Consider the following 20856-nt stretch of genomic DNA (forward strand, 5'->3'; position numbering starts at 1 on the left):
AAGTCCCAATTCCATTTTGTTTTCCTTTTTGCTTCATTTTGTGTGACACCCAGTTGCTTCTGGGCATGGGAGGGGCTTCTGTTTGCCATCCCTGTGGGTTAAACCTTGCTTTTTCTCTCCTGAGCTGAGCCTGTAGGACTCTGTCCTGTTTCCCCAGATCCAAAGAGTTTAATCTCTTCTTTGTCCAGTTACCATAAGGATGGGGAGGAATCTCTTTCCTGTAATAGTTTCTTTTCTTCCCCCCCTCYGAATGGGGATGGCAGGTCCTCCAGTGCCCGGCCTGTGTGTTCCCTGTGGTTTTAGGACAGGGGAGTGCAGTAACTGCGCTCTCCCCGTCACCCCGGGAATCTGGCATTCCGGTTGAATAGACTCTCGGTTGTGTCTGTTTTCTCACAAAGGTAACTTGTGTGGGCCAGAAACAGCAGGGCCTGATTTTATATTTAAAGTTGCTCTGAAGGTTGGGCTCGGCCAAGATAATTGGCTTCTAAAATTACAATGCAAAACAGCAGGTCGGCTGATGGAAGGTACAAATTCAAATCTGTGAGCAGTAAACAATGTGTAATCCAACCATTTATGCCATTGAGTAATAATCTTTAGTAAGCACATAATAATATGTTTATCCATTCAAGCTGAAAAGTGTTTCTGATCTCTTGATAATCTAATGCTAGACAGTTGATTTTTCTTCAAAATTCCTGCATCCTAGCTAAAGTTTTCCATGTTTTAATTGTAGAAACAGCTGGAAGACTACTTGACAAAGATCTTAAAAATGCCAATGTACAGAAACTACCATGGAACAGTAAGTACAAATTAGAATGGCTTAAAAGGCAAAGAATATTCTTTCTTTACAATGTAGAACTGATGGAAAAAAGTCCTGCAGCTTTTTCTCTGACATATCAGAAACATTTCACAGACATTTTGCAAATGTTTTGGCTCAACTGATTTTTCCAGCGTGGATGTAATATGATTTAAAATTAAAGGAAGAGAGTGACTGGCTCAGTCTTGAACCGTTTGAAGGTCACTATTACAACACTGTGATAACCTGCACAAGGTAGTTCAGTCAAAAGAGCTGGCTGAACATATAATGTGCAGTGCTGGGTAGTGTTTAAGATGATAAGTTGGTGTTTTAAGTACTTGAATAATTGGAGTCCAGAGCATACATGTAACCTCCCCTTCAGTCTGTGATTCCTGGGTGATCCTGGGGCGAATCTGATTTCACTGAACGTAACTCATGTTGAGTTTGTATGAGTGATACCCACTTACCTCTGTGGGTATTTTGTCATTTCCAAAGAGAGAAGGTAATTGATTTATTCTCCCAAGTGTCTTTTTGAAGCGAAGAGATGTCAAATCCAACTTCTGGCCTATTTTAAGTGAAAATATTTGTTTTGAAAGCCATCCTTGAATGTTTCTTCAATAGTCCTCACCTGTCAACTGAAGCTGTAACATTTCCCTGGGACGGTAACTTATCTCCCGTTTTGTTGGCTGCATAATGACTTTATTACTCATCTTTTTGTATCATCAGCAAAACCTGATGCATACCTTGGGTAGCTGCAGAACTTAGTGAAACTTCTGAGCCAGATGCGATAACTGGGAGCACTTGATTTGAAAACAAGTCAGAAATACAGACTAAACTTAGGATATCTAAAGCAGCCAGTTCTTTTAATTCTTTTGTTTGGTAGAAATTCTGTTCTTTAAGCCTTATGCAAGATTTCTGTTGTGCAGAGACCTTGGACAGCTTTTAGCTGGATGTTACACYCCAATTCTGTATGTACTCTTGTTTTAAAGCTCAGTGTGTTGAACATTGTTAGTTATATGAGGTAATGTCCTCACCCAGTATTGGCCAATGTGCTTTGTGCTGCAAAGAAAAAGCCTTCAGACTYGGACTGAGAGGAACTGTTTTTTCTTATAAAGTGGTTCTTTTGGGGACTGGCTGCAAAGCAGCTCTTCTAGCTTTAAGTACAATACAGTCAAGAGTTGTGTTAATCTGCGTGTGGAAAATAATCATCTTTTGTTCTTAAGGCAAGACAGTGATAACTTGGGAATTTTGATCAGTAGCGTGTGCAAAGCAGGAGAGACTCAATTTACAGTATGGCTGCATCTTGTGACTCTCAGGCAGGCATTGCTTTTTCAGATATTTCTGGCAATTTCTGCTAATATGAAAATGCCCTTGATCTTTTGATCGGGTTGTGGTTGGAAGCAGACTGCTGGCCATTGGGGCCAGGGGGCAACAAGTGAACCTGCGTTCTCTGTGCCCTGGCTCCAGAGCAGCTGTGGGCCTCTTGCCTCCCTGCACTCAATCGCCCTTCTGTCCCCAGCCCTTGGAGCCAGATGTCACTTTGCGCATAAATTCTGCATTTATTGTTGTCTTGGAGTTGGCTGCAGTGAAGCACTTAGTGAGAACTTAGCTGCTAACGTCAGCTGTACTGCCAAGTGTAGCAGGTCCTGCAGTTGACACTGAAAGAAAGTACAGGGAGCAAAATATTTCCTTTCTGAGAGAGGTTGCGGGGGGGGGGACGGGGGACACATTCTCAGACTACAGACTGAATTACTGAATTGAAGATTTCTGGAGTTTTCCTTGGAACAGTATTTGGCCTCCTTAGATCAAAAGGAGTGTGTTCCTGTTCTTGTGGAGGGAAGTCTGTTGCCTGAGTGCTGACAAATGCTTTAATTGTTTTAATCTTGGAGCACGTTTTGACTCCTGCCTGTTCCTCTCATCAAATTCATGCACCGAGGTTTTTGTTAAACCCTAAATTCTTTGGAAATTCAGACGCGAACCCAAGCAGAGTTACAATGGCAAGCTGACCCACCTGATGTATATAACTCTTTGCCCTTCAGGGACATTTTTAAAGCTGACCCACACAATTTAATTCTGTCTTTGCTTCTTTTATTTTGTATTTCTGGTTAGTTAATATTTTGTCAGTTAGGAGATCATGAAATTATATACCATCTCTTCAAGGACATGACATACTCTGGAAGAGTTTTTGGCCGGAAGTCTAGCTTGTAGCTGTTCTGCAGACCTGAAATCCTTGGTGGGTTGAGAATCATTTAAGGTCCCTGGTGACTGCGTAGCATTTTAGAGATTATACATCTAGCCTGTCTAGATGACTCTCCTGCAGACTGTGAAAATAGATGCTACTTAAGCATCATCATTTAGAGATGTAACAAGTGTCCTCTGCTTTGACTAGTTAGCTGTGAATGGTAAAACTTAGTACCTTCTGCTCGTGTTTGCCTTAATTTGTCGTCATCATTGCAACATATTATTTCATATGGAGCTCACAAAATGGAATTAYAGATGCATTATATTTTGTTATCAGAACCTGAACTTTATAACCTTTCTTTCTTTCTTCTTTTTTTTCCCCCCTTTTGGCTATGTGAATTGTGATTAAATCTCACATCTTCTAGTCCAAACCCTTTTTATAGTGCTTTTGTGCTAAAGTGATTCAAGACAATTATCATTCAAATGAATGTTGTGGGAAACTAAATGTGTTAATTGTCCACAGTTACTTCTGGGAATTGGAAACTGGGGGAGTGTAGTCCAAATACATTAGGAAACCATGCCCATGGGCTTGCTTGAATTCAGTACAGACACTTGATTAATTGTGCCTTTGCACAGGTTTGCGTATGAGCTGCAGTAGCTGAAAGATGCCTAAGCAAAATCGAAAAAAGCAGAGACCCCCACCCAGCCCCTCCATATTTTTGGTTATTGGATTTGAACTTTAGCACACTGAACACTTCTTAAATTTGGGTTTAGTATAGCCACTTTTATCTGTAAGAAAGAGCTGGCAACTTGTCACTGAACAATATTCTGAACAGTGCTGTAGTTTTGTTTTATTCCTGACCACAGCTGCTATTCAAATGCTTGTTTAGGTGGTTGTTGTTGTTTGTTTGTTTGTTTTTTAACCACTGAGTTCAAAATAAGAAGTGAAGCAAAAAAAAACCAAAAAAAAAACCCCAGTGTGGAGCTGCTGTTTTTTTTTTTTCCTGAAGTGCAGCTGCTTTATGAGAATTTTGCTTAAATAAATCATGCATGCTTGACATTGCTGGCAGAATGTGATGGCTTAAAATTGCAGCTCATCCACCTTGCAGTTGGTTCTCCACCTCTCATAGCTTATCTTTCTTCAGCTGATCATTCATGTCTATTTTTTTTATTGCTACAACAATGTCATTGAAACTGCATTCTGTAGTCCCATAGCTCATACTCAAAATATTCTGCTGCAGCTCACTTTGAAACCAGAGTGGGATGTCCTCTCACCAGGGAGGCAGCTGGGCAGCATAAGAATTCAGATGTGAAAGAGATGAAAGTGCATCRCTGTTCTGCATTCCTCTCTCAGGTTTTTTGTGAATTATAAGCACCTCAGATGACAGRCACTGTAACAGTAAAAATAGCTAATGCCGTAATAATAATAATAAATCACTTAATCAGATATTTTCCAATGCACTGAGGAATTTTCCTTGTAACTGATAGAATTTTTTACAAACCAAACATGCTTACTGCTCTACGTATAAATAATCTCCTTGAAGTATATGTGATCGTTTGCATGAACGAAGAGAAACACAGAAGTAAGACTTTTTTTTTTCCTTTTGCAGTAGAGCCCCAGAAGCACATGATGTGGGAGGTGGGAATACCCCAAGAGTGTGCCCACCACTGAGGCTCTGGACATAAGAGGAGCCTGGAACAGCATGCCTAATTGGCTTCTCTCAGTCAACTCAGTAGATAGGACGTGTGTTGGATAGTGTCTCTGTTGCCACAGTTGCTGTTTTAAAGATTCATTGGCTGAAGAACAGGTTACTGTACTGCCAGACRATTTTTCTTTTCATGCAGTAGCAGTTCCGTTCCTGTGAGTAATTCTCCCTTTCTCCTCCTGGATTTTCTTCTCCTTCTTCGGGGCAATTTTTTCTCTGCATGCAATTCTCCTCAAATTGCTGCCCTGTTTCTGTTCACAGCGAACATTTTCAAAGTTTTTTTGACATTTGTGTGTGTTTGACATTTGTGTGCATTGGGGCTTTTTTTGTGTGCCCAGCTTGAGAGGTATGTCCAGTTTTCTGATTTTTTTTTTTCTCTGGTAGGGAATGCCAGGCATTTTCTGAAGAAATGGAAATAAGATCTAGRCAAAGAACTGGCCTGAAATTTCACTTAGGACCTATGTTAAGATCTTACACTGTTTTTTCACATACTCTCTGTCCAATTCTGAGTGTCATCTTCAGAAACAGGTGAAATGTTCATCGGTCAGGACTGGTGCTTTTACAGAACATGTAGTGAGGAATGGTGATATCAAGACAGTTAGTAACTAAGTATGAAATAATTTGTTCTAGCCACTGAAAACATGGTGAAATTGCCAAAGAATGAGGGCATAAATTCGTTTCTACTAAATAGAGGTTACTTTATATCCTTGAGCTACTTGCAGGAGAACAACAGATCCTTTGTTCTTCTCTGTGACCTTATTGATGTGGTGAGAAGTTTGGGAAGGTCCCAGAACTAGCAGAGCCTGAGAAGATAGAAGGATCTGAGGCACGCTCAGGGTAACTTCAGGGTAGGCTTCTGTCCCAGAACTACCTATATTCTGTGTTATTTTTAGTGTCTGAAAATCTCTCTGAGGCTGTGGTTCCACCTGTGTAATTGCTATGCGAAACTGGAATTTGCCAAAGATAGGTTTGAGTTTGGTTTGTCAAAAAACAGGTGAGAGGAGCCACTTGAGAAGAAAAGCCTTCCTCGGGATAGAAGAGGCTGTTGGGAYTGAAGCTCCTGTGGGGCTCGGAGCCTGGGCTGAGCCCCCGGGGCAGCTGTGGACAAAAGCCTCACCAGGGAGCCTGCGCTCTGGCTGATTCCTCGTTGAGCTCAGTTACTGTTATGAAGGTAGATTGAGTCCTGGACTTCAGTCCTGGCAACCTTGGCTGGCAAATTATTTAATTAGACGGTTCACTTAAGCTTTTCTTACCTGTAGCTTGATCAAGGAGGAAAACAATTCCCTGCGCTCACCCTGCCCCCTCTTGAGTATCTGTTTGCATTTTGGCAGTTTTACGTGATAATAATTTAAACAAACAGTGCCTGAGTGCTGCAACCCTTTGCTACGTGAGTCAGGCTCCTCTTCAACATTGCCTTCTGCTGGGCTGCTCTTGTTTCAGCTCGCGTCTCTGGCAGGACATGTAGGGAAGGCACTTCTCTCTGCCAGCTGGGCCCAAGACTAATAAGCAGCAGACTGTCAGAAATGTCCTGTTGTGCCAAGAAAAGCCTGCTTGGTCAAAATTGCATGGCACCCTGTCTTTAGGTTCGAATGCAATCATGTTGTGCATTGTCACTGACTTTGCTTATCTTCAGATTCCTCTGTAACCTCTGCTGATAAGTAAGCAGACTCCTTACAGTTTCGCTGCAATTTGAGATTATTGATTAAACCTATGTACCGTACATGGGTTCATCAAGCTGTGCCTGTTCTGTGGCTCCAGCGGGGGCTCACCCTCACGCTGCTTGATGCAGAYATGCAGAAGTCATGATGAGCACACTCTGTGTTGGACCTGCTCTGTCCATAGTGGTCAGCCTTGCTCTTCTCCTGCCCGACCTGACACTGTGACTTTGCAGTGTTTCTTTTGGTTCAGAGTGCCAGGTRGGGGCTGCGTTGCAGGAACTGACCTACTACATGGAAGTACTATCTGTGGTGTCCCTTGGGGACAGGAGACTTGGAAGGAGATGCGGTGCTCCAGGGCTTGCCGTGGAGGGACACGTGCAGCAGTGGTGGCCAGTCATTCGGGCGTGGTGGGAAGCAGGGAATGTGCTGACTTGACAGTGTAGGAGGTGCATCTGCTTTTAATGAGCAGTTAACACTTTCACCCAGACTTCCAGCTCCATGTGAGGTTCACTAATGCCTGGAGGAAAAAGCAGCTTCAGACAGCCAGCTAAGTTCATGTAGATCACTAAGCAGTGTAAATTCTGATTCCTAGTCTGAGCCGGTGACCCAAAAAGAAAGATACCAATGGGTCCTTATTGCACATTTGATCTTGATTGTCCTGGTTGCATTGAATGCCTTCCCCAAAGCACGTAAGAAATACTTTTCTCGTTCTTATTACAGAGGCTTGAACTTTGCTGGATAACTTCTGCTGAGACTGCTGTGCAGGTTCTGTCTTTGTGACATGCCACTTTCATGAAGCAAARGATTTTGTGGATTTCTAACTATGAAAGATGGGGGAAATCCTTATGTCTTTCTTTTTTTTCCCCCAGATGGAGTTCATTGGAGTAAGTCAGCTGTCATTCATCCATGACCTAGGACCAAAGGGCATGTAAGTTATGATTAGTTTCCTTGTGAGTTATGGTTTACCAAGAAYATGGTTTTATAAATAAATATTGTTCAAACTGAGAGTTTTCCTTTCTTACTGGTAATTTACTAGGGAATATGTTGTCATCCTGATATCAAAATGTATTAATGTTTAGATAGAAGGGCTACAACTTTGGGAAATAATCATGAACGTGAAAGGCAGAGGAGCTTTCACAAGACCAGATTCATCATGGAGTTAATCCTTTGCTGACACCAGTGGAGCTGCATGAAGGATAAATTTTGCCTGTGGGAGCTGGGGCCATGTGTGATTTTTGTCATAGCGTTCTTCGAGGCGCCTTGGGGTCGCAGTTGGTGCAATGGCAAGGTTGTAGCCGCAGGGGTAACTCATGATAATTTCAGTGCGCTGAATGCAGAGATGTGACTACCTCTCCCTTTTGCCCAGGCTCTCCGTGTTTTCCAGCCCCAGCGCAGGGAGAGCYGATTGCAGGGTCGGTCTTGCAGGCAGCAGCGAGAGGTCGTGCAGGAGGTGGAGAGGGCCTGGCGCAGCTGCGCTCGCAGGCAGAGGCTCAGCAGCCAGCTCYGTGCCATGACCTCTCTGATACTGCTCCTTCCTTGTTTACCTACTAGATATTGCTCCAAAGGCATCCCAGCCCTGTCAAATGCTCTGCCAGGCTCAGCCTTTCCCAGCTGAATTGCAAGCAGAGCTTCTCCCTTAAACGCTCTGTGGCTGACAGTATCAGTAAAATCTCACTGCTTTGCTTGTGTGTTTGGTTTCATGGCTGAAATTGCTCGGAGGTTAGATTAAGATCAGGTATTTCTTGGGAGAAGAAGGGGGCAAAAAGCAGGAGGTACAGGAGAATGGTCTGTAGTTTTGCAAGATGTAGACTTCAGCTCACCACCCAGATCAAAGGTTTCTCTCCTTCCCTCTGCACGACCGGTCTCTCAGTAATGTTGGCCTGGTTGTTTGTGTAGCTGTGCTATATAGTGGGGCCCCTGCATTTTTTAAAATGTGCATGATTTACCTTTGGGGGGATTATTTTTAGCTTTGATCAGGTCAGCGATCTGGCTTTCAGGGCAGCCCCACAGAGGGTTGCTGAGGCCCAGCTGGAGGCCAGTGATGGGTTGTGTTGGGGTGAGGACGAGGGTTGGGTGCTGTGATCGGGCTGGGGGGCTGGTTTTGGGGAGAAAGCAGTATCTGGGGCTGGAGAAGTGACCTGTTGGCAGAGGTTGGAGAGACCCGGTGAGCAACCTCTGCTGTGGATGTGCTCTGGCCCCAGGGAGCCGTCCCAGTGAGGCAGTAGCCGCACCACCAGACGAGCCATTTCACCCCATCTTTACCAGATTTCTGTTTGTTTCAGAGAAGGCTTGATCATGAAACGGTCCGGGGGCCACAGAATACCTGGCCTGAAGTGCTGTGGCCAAGGAAGGATGTGCTATCGATGGTCCAAAAGGTACTGCTGCGGGCTGGGGATGGGCCTGGGAAGAGAGGTGGGCATTGTGTGCTCCCCAGGCACACGTATAAAAATCCTCATTTACCGTTTTCTCCCCAAGAAGTCTACAAGTAAAACTCTTGCTCTAGTACAAAAAGCTACAGACCTTCAGGTAAAAAGAGATCATAGATTATCCCCATCCAACCCTCCTGTGTAGAGGTTGCTGGCTTTTTTTCTTTTGCATTAGAATTCATAGCAGAACAGACATATTGTTCCTGAGGAGAAATGGAGCTTCTTATAGCCACAGGCTGGCAGAAACTGAAATAACCACCTGATATGTTCCCAGCTTTCTCTGCTGTTGGTGTGCCAAAGGAATCTGGGCCTTTGGGAGGGGATGTGGAGATTTCCTGGCCAGATTTCAGCTCGGTTTTCTGAGCTTCTCTTCCTTGATTTGCAAAAACTATTGAAACGTAATCTGGCCTGCTTCAGAGCTGGATTAAATCAGACAAACTACAGCAGTAAGGAGCTCTGCTTGGTACAGTTAACCTTGAGTTAAATATGTTGCCTCTTCCTGATTGCCACATGTGTCTTAAATGCTAGTGGTTTTATGGAAGTTTTCACAAGCCACCTCATTCTTGTGTCCCTTCCCGTTGCAGACTGATGTAATTCGGTCCTCGTATCCTCAAGGAGTAGAGTTGATCCCTTCAGCCTGATTTGTCTGCCTCTGAAATGCAACCGCTGCSAAGAGTAGCAGGGCTGAGCAGGGGCGGAAGGAAGTCTGAGGCGAGATGCAGACGGGTGTGTGCTGCTGTGAGTCAGTCCTGCCCGCGGGGTGCTTAGCGCTGGCCTCCCAGCCGGACTGCCGCTAGCAAGAAAGTTTCTGCCCAAAGCAAAGAATGGTTCCTATCCTCTGTTGCAACAGCAGCAAAGCTAAAGATTGTTTAGGACCACTGTATTTTTCTGCCATTTCTYCCTCTCTGTGTGTACTGGAAAGTCCCTTGCTCTTTTCCACAAATATTTCTTCCCRTAGCAAAGCTGATAATAGGAGTCGCATTCTCCCTTTCCCCAGCCACTCGCTCCTGCCTCCTGCCAAAATAACGAGATGTTGTTTAAAGGACGTCAGCAGCAGGGTTGGTCTCCTGGTCATGTGTGTTGCTCTGCAGCACGAGGAGCTGCGCAGCTCGGCACAGCAGTGGGGCAGGACACGCGGATGAGGGCTCGCCTGGCCTGGGGGAGCAAGCGCTGCCACAAGTGTAAAACCTTAGTCTGCGTCTCAGCTCTGCTTAACCTCCCTGTTACATGTAGCTGCATCCCGGGGCTGTGGTAAGGGGGAGTATGCGTTTTATCAGTTAGTATGCAATAAATGTAAGGAGTGTTTCCAAGAGCTTGCTCCCTCTTCACTGCTGCGGCATACACGTTGTCTGTGTACTGTGCTCTTCGCATTGAATCTTCCTCTCTTAGAAGCGTGAAAGAATTTTCCATGCATTAACAAACCTGGTATTTGTTTCCTTTCAAAGGTCTGTGCATTCGCTGACTGCTTTTCATTATCTTTGCTTTTTATTTTGTTCYAACTCCAAAACCAATAACCATACGTTAGAAAATCTAACTGATCCTGGTTTTAGGTGAGCTTCTCTTTCTCTCTTTGAAAGGATTTCTGTGCTTTATTTCTCCATGCTACTAGTTAATGGGAAAATCTTTCCTTTTCAAAACCCAGATAGCATGTATCTGCCTCTTAGTAATAATTTCTTTGTCTGAGAGAGCTTCCCAAGTCATTAACCACCTTTCAATTCCAGCGTTGTGGAACCATGATGGGCTGTGGTTAGCCTAACTTTATTTTAAGAATAACTGCTTTCCTGTAAAATCTTACTGCATTTGTGTTRAGAAACTTTTTTTCCCACCATTTCTGAATACAGTTTTACAGAGGTTATCTGGAGTGATTACACAGAGATGAAGATTGGACCGGGAAGACAGTCCAATTTTTTTCCTCCTTTACAGAAGAAAGCTTGCCTGTTTCTCTTGATATCCCCCAGTTAACTCTTCATTGTGTTATGCAGAGATCAAGCTTTTTGGAGGACAGTAGCATGTTCCACTCTGTTTTGGATCTTGTTTCTCCTTCAGAGCATAAAAACAGAATGAGAGAAGTCTTTGGAGGGAGATGCTCTCTTAGCTATGTGTGTAGAGTGAGTAACACAAGAGGGCACTGAATCCCCAGCCATGGCCTGCCGGGACCAATAAATGTATGCATCAATAAATAAACAAATGACAATAATATTGCTAACAGAAGATTCTTGAAGTTCTGAAGGACTTCAGGAAAAAAATCAATTTTATATCTCTTACAAATTTCACATATTTCTCAAACTATACAACCTCTCAGTTTTGCTGACTAAGAGGAGAAAAATAATAAAAAACAGTGAGTCATGTTTTTATAGGGGGAAATATAGTATGGGGCAGAGTGGCTATCATCTAAAATAATTTTCTGATCAGTGTAAAAGTGTATTTTTGGTTATTGTTTCCCCTAAACACTAGACCTGTATATTCAGCAGGCTCTGAAAATCCCCTGACACCCATCCCTGCAAAAAAGGCTCGGCTTGAGAACTCCGTGGGCTCTAATGCGATTACTGTTTAATACCCYGTTCCTGCTGCTGCCTAGGAAGGACAGCAGTCCAGCTGACCATCTTGCACCTGCGCTGSCTCTACAGTGAAAACTTACCCATGTAATTAAATGCCCAATGTGATGCCTGTCTGTGTGCAACTTGCTAAGGCAGAAAGTTGTTGGTTTTGGAACCGCTTTTCAAAATGTGGTGGGGGCACCGTAAGGCCTAAAYGTGCAAACTCTTTTTGCTTTGCACACGCTTCATCGCCAGGCTGCATCCCCCCTCCTCGCCCTCCCCTCTTCTTGTGTCGCTCTCTCCTTTGTCCCTTTGCGACAGAAACTGCCCTGGCCCACATTTTTCTGTGCTCGGTAGTCTTTGCCAGCACAGCGCAGGCACCAAGCTCTGCAGTGCCAGGTCATTCAAAGGTCTGTGCTAAATGCTTTGTGCTCCCCAGCTTTTCTTGTTCTCGGTGTCGTTATCAAGCACCAGGCTGGCCCCGAGCGCGTCACAGCCCTGATTCAGCGGGGGGCAGGCGCCCCGTGCAGAGCTCTTGCCCTGGGCGCGGGGCTTCCCCTTACAGTGAGGCCCTTGTTCTCCCAGAACAGCTTTGCCCCAAGCGTTGGGTTTTCTACACCCCGTATTCGTTTCACTTATTGCAGTCTGTCAGATGTTCATTTGACTTTCAGTGCCGTTTCAGTTACGCGAGTGCACTGTACGCGTCGCAGGGCCGCGTGTCTGAGACTCCGGTGGTTATTAAGGCTGYGAATCGCTCCTCGTCGCGAGCTAGCTCCTCGAACACGCGTTCACCCGGGAGGAGCAGTCCTTGCACTGAAAGGTTGATTTGCCAGCTGCCTGCCTTTCTGTTCCGCCCTTGCCGTCAATAAAAACGTGAACCCCCAAAATGGGGACACTAAAATTTGTAGGGGAGGACCGCACTTGCTGTTGGCCTGCGGTACATGGCTGTTTTCATGTGTAGCTAACTAGTTTCAGGCAATGGATCCCATGGACTTGTTGCCGCGGTGTTCGGAGGCTCCTTCACGGAGCGGCGCCCTGTTATGCGGCGGCACGAGGCAGAGCGTGACGCGGCCGCTTGCTGCAAAGGGCTGGCGGGGGTTCAGGCAGCGGGTCGGCGGGATTAGTCGCCAGCCGGCCGTGCCGGCTCTGTTCTCGGCAGCGGGGCAGAGGGCGGCTGTTAAAAGGGGGGTTCGGGGAGGACGGCRAGGTGACGCTGTGAAGGTGCTCGGGCAGCTCTGCCCAAGCCCAGAGAGCAGCTGGGGAGAAGCAGAAGGGTGAACGTTTGGAAAGGGGGAGGTTTGGGATTGAAACGCTGGGCGGATCGGGGGAGCGGTGAGCAGTCTGGCACCGGATGAGAGGCGATGCTGGCGTAACTCAGAAGGGGCCCTGAAAGGAAAGAAAAACAACTAGGATCTGGAAATAAACGAGAAGCTGGATCAGTTATAAAAGATACAAGAATTAATACGTTTTTTCGGTCTTTTCTCTTGCTTTGTGTTTCTGCGTATGCACAAGAATTAGGCTAAGGTCACAGGGCTGAGACCAGAGCGGGACAGAGGGAGCAGGTTACCTCAGCTACGCACAAGAGAGAGAAAAAACTAGAAAGGCCATTCGCAGTGAAAATGAATTTTCCCYGAAGCTGCCTTAAGGCTATCGTATTTATGTAAAACCTGCTGGTCAGCTCTCATCATGTGTTTCTAACAGGATGCCTGTTGCTTGGCAATAACAGCTTTCCAAAATAACCTGTTCATATATTCTGATTGGAGTAAGTGATCCTGGTTTCATAATTAACATTAGAGAAGTCAAGTAACTTCTATATAACCTCTAGGTATAGCATATAACCTGAATAATAATTTGGGATAAAGGAATCCTTGTTTAACCTTGCCCATTACTCAGCCACTTGGCTGGTGAGTTTAGCCTATGAACAGGATGATTTGCATTTATTTCATTGGACTCTAGAGCCTAAACTTGCAAAGGCTTTCATAAGAAGTAGTCGTGCAAGTCATTTTAGAAATCTTTTATTGAATTTAGGCTTATCATTACTCAAAYGTGCAAAATAGGCACGTGCGCGTTTCTGTTTCTCTTAGATAACCAGATGTACCTTATTTTTATGCTGCAATAAATTCATCCTTTACRTCGGTGAAGTTGTTTCTTTATTTTTTTTCGAGGTAATAGTTAGGCCTAGTTGTTGGTCTTTATACCATACTCCAAACGTAGCCACTTTACGTTGTAGTTAAACATTTTCCTTTCTCTAATACAGACCCTGATGGTAAACAATTTGCAGTTCTTCCAAAGGATGCACTTTTCACTTACGTTTTGAAGAATGGCATGAATGAAACAGTTGTGCATTCCTCTCCCCTTACAGGTGGCTGGTAGTGAAAGACTCTTTCCTGCTGTACATGAAGCCGGATACTGGGGCCATTGCCTTTGTCTTGCTGGTGGATAAAGAATTCAACATTAAGATAGGCCAGAAAGAAACGGAAACTAAATATGGGTTGCAGATCGACAATCTCTGCAGGTAAGAAATACAGGCTTTAAGACACGTTTTTTTTCTCCCCCACTTTTTTTAATTTCTTAAAAAAAMMMAAAAACTGCATATATCCAGGAGGTGTTAACAAGGTGCACCTGTCTGAGCAAGCGAGCAAATTCAGTTGAGTTTSCCAGCAGGCTTCAGCACCCGTCCATCCCCTGCGCCAGCGGAGGAGAGTCCCAGCAGGGAGGATCCCCCAGTCCCTGTGCAGTCACTGGAGCATTTATACCTGTGGGGATTTGGCTTGGACCGTTGTTCTTTTCAGATGTCTTGAAGTGACGTTTGGAGTCCCAGCTGCTGCTGGTCCATCCAGACAGTTATTCTTCAGGACTGGGAGGCAGGTGCCCATTCAGTTGCACAGTTCGTTTTTGCAGCAAGTAGTTACAGTAATTTTCTAGCCCCTCTGTTCTTTTATGCTGCAAGCAGGAATGCATTTCTCTAAGTCGCCACTGGAGCATTACACAAAAGATATGCTACTTGGGATAAAAACATACTTGATATTTTCATGGTAAAATAACTTATAAATTCATTTTTTTAAAATATAGCATTAGCTGTGTCCTGTTCTCCTTGCACTTAGGCTGGTTCCAGTCATTTAAATCAGGGTGTGTTTTATACTTGGCAGTCTGCAATATTTTATGGCAGTCACTCAGAGTGGCTAGGTGCTGATATATTCTTTTGGAAACAAAATAACAAAGCACAGTCTCTTGCTACTCCTTACCTTTTACTTAAATAAAACATGGCCGATACAGGTGCACTTATCAACGTGTGCAGACAGCAAGAAGTAAGCCAATTAAATGTATGCGGCCTCAGCACTCTTCCCCATACATCATTTGTTTTACAGGTCACTGATTTTGAAGTGTAACAGCTACAGGCATGCCCAGTGGTGGAGACAAGGAATAGATGAATTCATTCGGAAAAACGGGAAGAACTTTCTAACAGAGCACAGATTTGGGTCTTACGCAGCCGTGCAAGAGAACACATTGGCAAAGTGGTAAGATGGGGTGTACTGGAGCAAGACCGTGATCCATATCACATTGCTTTTGGTGAAAAAGGTGCTGCTATCTGCAGCAGGAAAGGCACAGGCCTTCCTGATTTAGCCCTGAAGTCTGATGGATAGGTCTGTTTTCATTCAGTAATTATAGGTAGTGGTGATACTAAGAAAAGCTGAAAAGACTGTAACTTTCTTGACTGGTAAGAGAATAGCAATACCTGTGAGAGGACTGTTTTGATCCTGTGATGATTTTGCATCACAACTAATAGAATTTTGAAACGTTGAATTTTGTATGAAGTTAAACACATCAGATGTTTATTATTTTAAGGATAAAAATTGTATCTCGATACACATGTAATTGGCAGGATACTTATGAATTAAGGACAGAACTGCTCATTCATTAAGATATTTCTGGCTTCAATTTTATCATAGTTTCTGATTCTGGGTTGTAAATCTGTGGTCATGTAGGGCTATTGAAAATGTCTGCCTCTTTTGCTACTTCCTTCTCTATAGCTTCTTCATAAAGGAGCTGTGCTGCAGTCTCTCCTGCTTTTGCTCACCTGTGACCAATGGCCTAGTCACATCCTTCACGTTTTAAAATTCAAGATATGTCCAGCACGCAACATTTGCAAGGCTGATTCTCATTCTGTAATATAGTATTGCCCTTCCAGGCACCACGGATGTGTTCAGATGCAAATGTCACTCGTGGTTGAACAGCAGCATCAGATTCAGGCCYTGCAGACTGGCTTTGCAATGAAAGAGAATCAGCAAATGCAAATTTAGGCATAGTCTAAAGGTAACTTGGCTTTATGCAAGTAACCCTTCCTTCTGTAATGTAACCAGATTGCCCTATGCCATTCCCAGGAGCACCTCAAAAAATTGATTCTAATTAGAATTAAACATGAGCAATACTGGTGCTGTCATTGCAGCTTCTGTCCTGCAGCCTTCCACTGCTCAGAAAGTTTCCATAAATCAAAGCTAATGCTATCACACCATCCTTTTCTGAGAGCCAGAACTAGCTCACACATTAAGCAAAGCCCCATGGAGTACTGTGTGTGGTTGTCAGGAGTTCCAAGTGGCACATAATAATCCCTTATTGTACTGTTCCATTAGGATACTAATGGCAGTATGAAATCCTCCCTGTATGTTGTCCTGATTCATGAAATTAGGTTTGCTTTTGCTTTTGAGAAGAGAATGTAAACAACATTAACGTAGCACCCTGTTGATCTGCAACCGTGAACTTTCTGTTTGATGAAGGGCAAGGAAAAATAAGTCTATGCACTTTGTTTGCTTTTACAGGTATGTAAATGCTAAGTGGTACTTTGAAGATGTTGCAAATGCCATGGAAGCAGCTAAAGAAGAAATTTTCATCACAGATTGGTGGTTCGTACTTACTTATTTGGATTTTGACCAGCCGTCTCAGGACATTCCCAACAATGCTGCAGTGTTCAAAGGCCTTACAGTATGGAAACTAGCCGTGCGGCCAGATGGTTTGGCAGCACACCCAAACATCTCGTTGYGTTGTATTCAAAGGCCTTTTCAGGAGGCTTGTCAGCAAAAGCACATGCTTGAAATCAACAGCTTGGTTGTCTCCTTCCAAGGAAAGGGCTGAAAAGTGCATGAAGGCACCACCTGAATTGAAAATGTTATGGCTTGCATTGCTTCATCAGGAGTGTAAATCATTGTAAGCCCGAGGGACAAGAATGTCTTTCAGTGTGTAGGGGAACATGGACACTCAGATATCTGACTAGTACAGTGCACTTCCCATGTTATCCTTTCTGCTCTTCCTTACTGCCTTGGGAGGCCTTGTGCCACCGAGGAGAGCACTTGGGGGTGGATGTAATTTTGCTCTGTTCTTAAACAGGCCAGGCAACGGGGAGTTTTGTAATCCTTTTCCTGAGCTATGTGGCTGCTTAAGGGCCTGCCTCTGCCCCGTTCTTAACTAGTAATTTAATATGTTTATGCATTACTGTGGTGGTTCCTGTTAGAGGCAGAAAGAATGTGCTCTTACGGTCCTTGGGATACAGTTACTTGGCTGGATGGTGGTCGTTGCTGCCTGTGTCTTGCCTTTGCAAAGATAACCTGAGGTCAGCTTGGACCTTGGAGACAGAGCAGCAGGGTAGACTCTAGAACTAGGTCTTGGACTTCCTCTTCAACCTTGAGCAGGTCTCTGCACTTCTCTTTCTCCAGCTGTAAAATGAACCTTTTATGACTCTTCTACTTCCTGGAAGTRCTGTAAGGATTAATGCGTGGTCTTAGGTGGGAATTAGTTTAAAAAAACTGAATGGGATGTTAGCCCTCACTGAGGGAAATGTGTTTCTTAAAATGAACACAAATAAACCCAGTGCTCCTGGAGCCCTATGTGCAACATCAGGTAGTAACGCAAGGGCATCACCCTTCAGATGCATTGCCTCTTACTTACCTCAGCGTTTTATTCAGACAACGGTCAGTTCTTATTGTACCTTGGAATTGTAAAACTTATCTGAAACTTGGAGCTTAAGATAAAAATGCTGCTGTCAGAGATGTGTTTTTAGGATGTGGCAATATGCTTTAATCAAGCATAAGTTCCTGTGCTCTGTACAAAAGGAAAGGAATGAAATTCTGTGACCTTGCTCTGCAGGAGTTAGACAAGAATGCCTAATTATTCCTTGTAATCCTTAAAGCTATGAATCAATAAAATGTCCTGTTGTGAGAGTATATTGCTTTGTCTTTAGGCAAGAAGGAAAATTCAGCACAAATCTGTGTTATTCATTTAGCTTAAGTATCAGGAGAACTGAAATCCCAGTTATTTTATTTTTTTAAATCTACATATTTGTTTCAAGTTTATCTTGGAATTTTTTTCTTTGCATCTCTCAAATAGAGAGTCCAGGTTTCCCCATTTCTACATAACTGTTAAATTTGGTTTCATGGGTTGCTGAATACTAAAATGAATGTGCTAGACACATCACCTGTCCTCTGTAATGCTCTGTTATTAAAAACAAAGAGCATGAAACTGGAGTAGACTGTATCGTTTTGGGACACGAGACTTCACGTCCACTTACATAAACTCCTTTTTTCTGCTTGCTGTGTTGATTATTTAGGCTGATGCTTTGTTTGCAGACTACGTATACTGTATTTTTCCACCCCTTTGTTTTCTTAGGCTGAGCCCAGAAATCTTCATGAAACGACCTGTTGTAGAAGGAAATCGCTGGAGACTGGACTGCATTCTCAAGCGGAAGGCAGTAAGTGAGCTCCAGCTTCAGCCTTTGCTCTGCAGTAAACCACCATGCATCCACCCAGTTACAAGGTCATACATGGACTGGAGCGTTTGCACTGTTTGTTTTCATGGGAATGAGAGTTAGAGATTATCACAGAGCAAGCCTCGTTTCCRCTGACCTTTGAAGCCATGTGTTTTGATTTGCTTCTCCCTGTTTGGATTTGGAAGAGTTCAGAGGCAGAGTGCTAGATCCTCTGATTGCTTCTTCCATTTCTCGGGCTCGGGTTGTTTCAGCCTTGCGTTGYGACTGCTCCAGCACCTGGTGTGGTCCAAGAGCTGTTGCTGTCTGGTTTTTCCTTGTGGCATACAGAACTTAGAGGTGTTTAAGGGACTAAGCACTCATGGTTGTTCTTGGTAGATGGTTTGTACCTTACTGTGTTGCACAGATACTGTGTGTCGTTACCATGTATCTGTGCTTCTGCTTTCAGAGCCGCAGCTATGAAAGATACCATCAGTCTTCCTTGAAAATCAAGGTGTYATTAGCAAGAAGTCACTCAGTATCACCCAGAAGTTACTGTTAACTTCCTAGAGCCTTCTCAGCTTCCATACTTAATAATGATATGTTGTTCAGGTCCTTGCTACAGCTAAACACTTAAGTGCTGAAACTCTTACTGTTCAACCATCATTCCTTGCTGTAGTTAAGTGCTTGTTTTTGTCAAACTTCATCCTAGCRTCTCCCAGTCTTGCTATCTCTTGTAGAGCTCCTCCTGCATTGATCCTGCCCAGACCGGGCTGCCCAATGCTGCTCTTTCACAGCTGCTGTCATTGATAATTTTAATTTTGAATTTTAGTGGAGCATAAAAAAGGCCTAGGCCCAAAAAGCTCTTTTTCATTTCCAGGCATGACATATGTGGTTCAAAGAGGCTTTATTTTTTTGGTAGATGGCTCTTATTTCCTGTGTCTCTCCTGGGTTTCTTTGTTCCCACCCACTCCTGTTTATATTYGCACACCTGTTGCATGGCCACTAAGAGGAGGAAGACCAGTCCTGTCCTCCTTGCCTGTCCCGTCTCAGACAGTGACTCTGGTCATGAGGATCCTGGTGTGTTGCTGTGGAGAAGGGACATGGGGAAAAGGGCTTCTAGCAGAGCATGTGGCTTTATTAGGATGAATGGCTTTTTGAAAAGGTAGAAATTCAGTGAATAAACACAAATGGCATCATGTTCCTCTGAGCTGCGTTCTGGTGTGGAACTTGTAAACAACGTAGTGATAAATGTGACTCAGACTCGGACTCTTATTTGCATTCCCATGTTATCTGAGTGAATAAATGCTTGYTTACAGTAAGCAAATTTTTATATAAACTGGGATTCTTGATAAGGCTTTTTTTCCTTCTATTTTAATTTCTCCTTCTTTGCYATTCTTCCTGAACTGACAAGTTCAGATCTGCTGTTGACCTGGTGCCTTTTCTAGTACTCCCTGGAAGAATTCCCTTGTGAAGCTCTGTGCTGTTGTGCATTCTCCTTTTTTTTGCAGTGATCTAAGATACGGCAAGCCACAACACCTATTAGTTCTGGGTTTCAAGGAACTGCACCAGTGACCCTGCTGAATGCTTTTTGTTTGTTAGTTGGTTGGTTGGTTTTTACATTTCCATCTTCTCAGAAAACAGTTTATTTTGTTGTTGGTTATACTCTGCTTTCAAATAACCAGTTTGGATCCAGACTAAAGAAAGCATGTTTCAAGGACCTGAATGAGCCAGACAGAAAAGATGTTGAGTTTGGGGTTTTATGAATCTGGACTGTATTTCAGTGAAAATACTGGTGTTAGGACTGTTAATTTGCCCCACATGAGCAGTGACTCAGTAAGGGAAGCACAACTGGGTGGAGGCTGTTGAATTGATGTGGTAAAAGGGCAGGAGTCTAGGCAGCGGCACTAAAATAAACGTTGACTCCCTCCCTTCTAAATCRGTCGCCTTGACAGTCCTCAACCACTGCACATGCCTAGAAAAAGATAGGKTTTTTTTGCGTCTGAATTTGTTGACTTGAAAGTAGTCTTATTTTCTGGCAAATGAATCGTATCCATRGGGCATGCTCGCTGGAAGAATTTGGCTTTGTTTGTTGTGTCAACATAGATTTTCCTGTGGCTATAAATATTTTGTGAGAGTGAGTAATGTTTCGAGGTTAGTTCGTGGAAATACTTGCCTACTCTCATTTGTGRTGTTTCTTTGATTCAGCAGGGCCATTCTGGTGTCTAGGTAGAAGTAGGGCTGTCCTCTATGTATGTATGGTGCTTCCTTGGTCGCCTCTGATTAGTGCACTGGAGAGCAGACTATCATCCATAATTTGGAGACTGTCTAAGCTCTCAGTAGCAGCTCTATGGGAAAAGGGATTTACAGTGCTGTGGAAAGGTTAGGTCCTTAGTTTAAGCTGGCATACTCCACTGCAAGATGTGAAGCTATATTAATTTATGGCAGCGGAAGGTGTCCCAGTGTGTGACCAACCTCAGTAAGGAAGTACTTGGCAGTCTTGTCAGTGCTTTAACATAACTGTATCCTTAGAAACCCTCATGTGGATAACATTACAGTAACAGAAAGCACCATCATGTGAGTATTGCTCATTCTGTTCCAGGAACTTTCTTCAGCTATAATAACTTCTTACAGCAAAAAACTTGTTTGCTGGCACTGGCTCAGTGGCGTCTCCTTTGGGAGAAGGATGACAGTATGACTTCACTGGTGACATTGTCCTGCAGATGCTTCTAACTGTAGGCAAAACTTCAGTGGATATGTGGGACATGATCATTATGTGGAGTGAATCGTATTTGCAAAATTTTACCTCAAAGGCTGTTTAA

At 43.8% G+C, this 20856-nt stretch overlaps 1 protein-coding gene across 4 annotated transcripts in view; it reads left to right on the forward strand.

The window, feature by feature from the left end:
• Positions 1-20856, forward strand: part of PLD1 (phospholipase D1) — an 86665-nt gene that overhangs the window by 32645 nt on the left and 33164 nt on the right. For all 4 annotated transcript variants that reach the window (XM_026060697.1, XM_026060690.1, XM_026060705.1 and 1 more), the window contains 7 exons: positions 731-796; positions 7208-7266; positions 8621-8713; positions 13664-13816; positions 14670-14819; positions 16119-16202; positions 17959-18040. In XM_026060697.1, the coding sequence (XP_025916482.1) occupies positions 731-796; positions 7208-7266; positions 8621-8713; positions 13664-13816; positions 14670-14819; positions 16119-16202; positions 17959-18040 (687 nt within the window). The remainder of the gene's footprint in view (positions 1-730; positions 797-7207; positions 7267-8620; positions 8714-13663; positions 13817-14669; positions 14820-16118; positions 16203-17958; positions 18041-20856) is intronic.

This window comes from Apteryx rowi, unplaced genomic scaffold (assembly GCF_003343035.1).
Source record: "Apteryx rowi isolate R43461 unplaced genomic scaffold, aptRow1 scaffold_10, whole genome shotgun sequence".
NCBI lineage: Eukaryota > Metazoa > Chordata > Aves > Apterygiformes > Apterygidae > Apteryx > Apteryx rowi.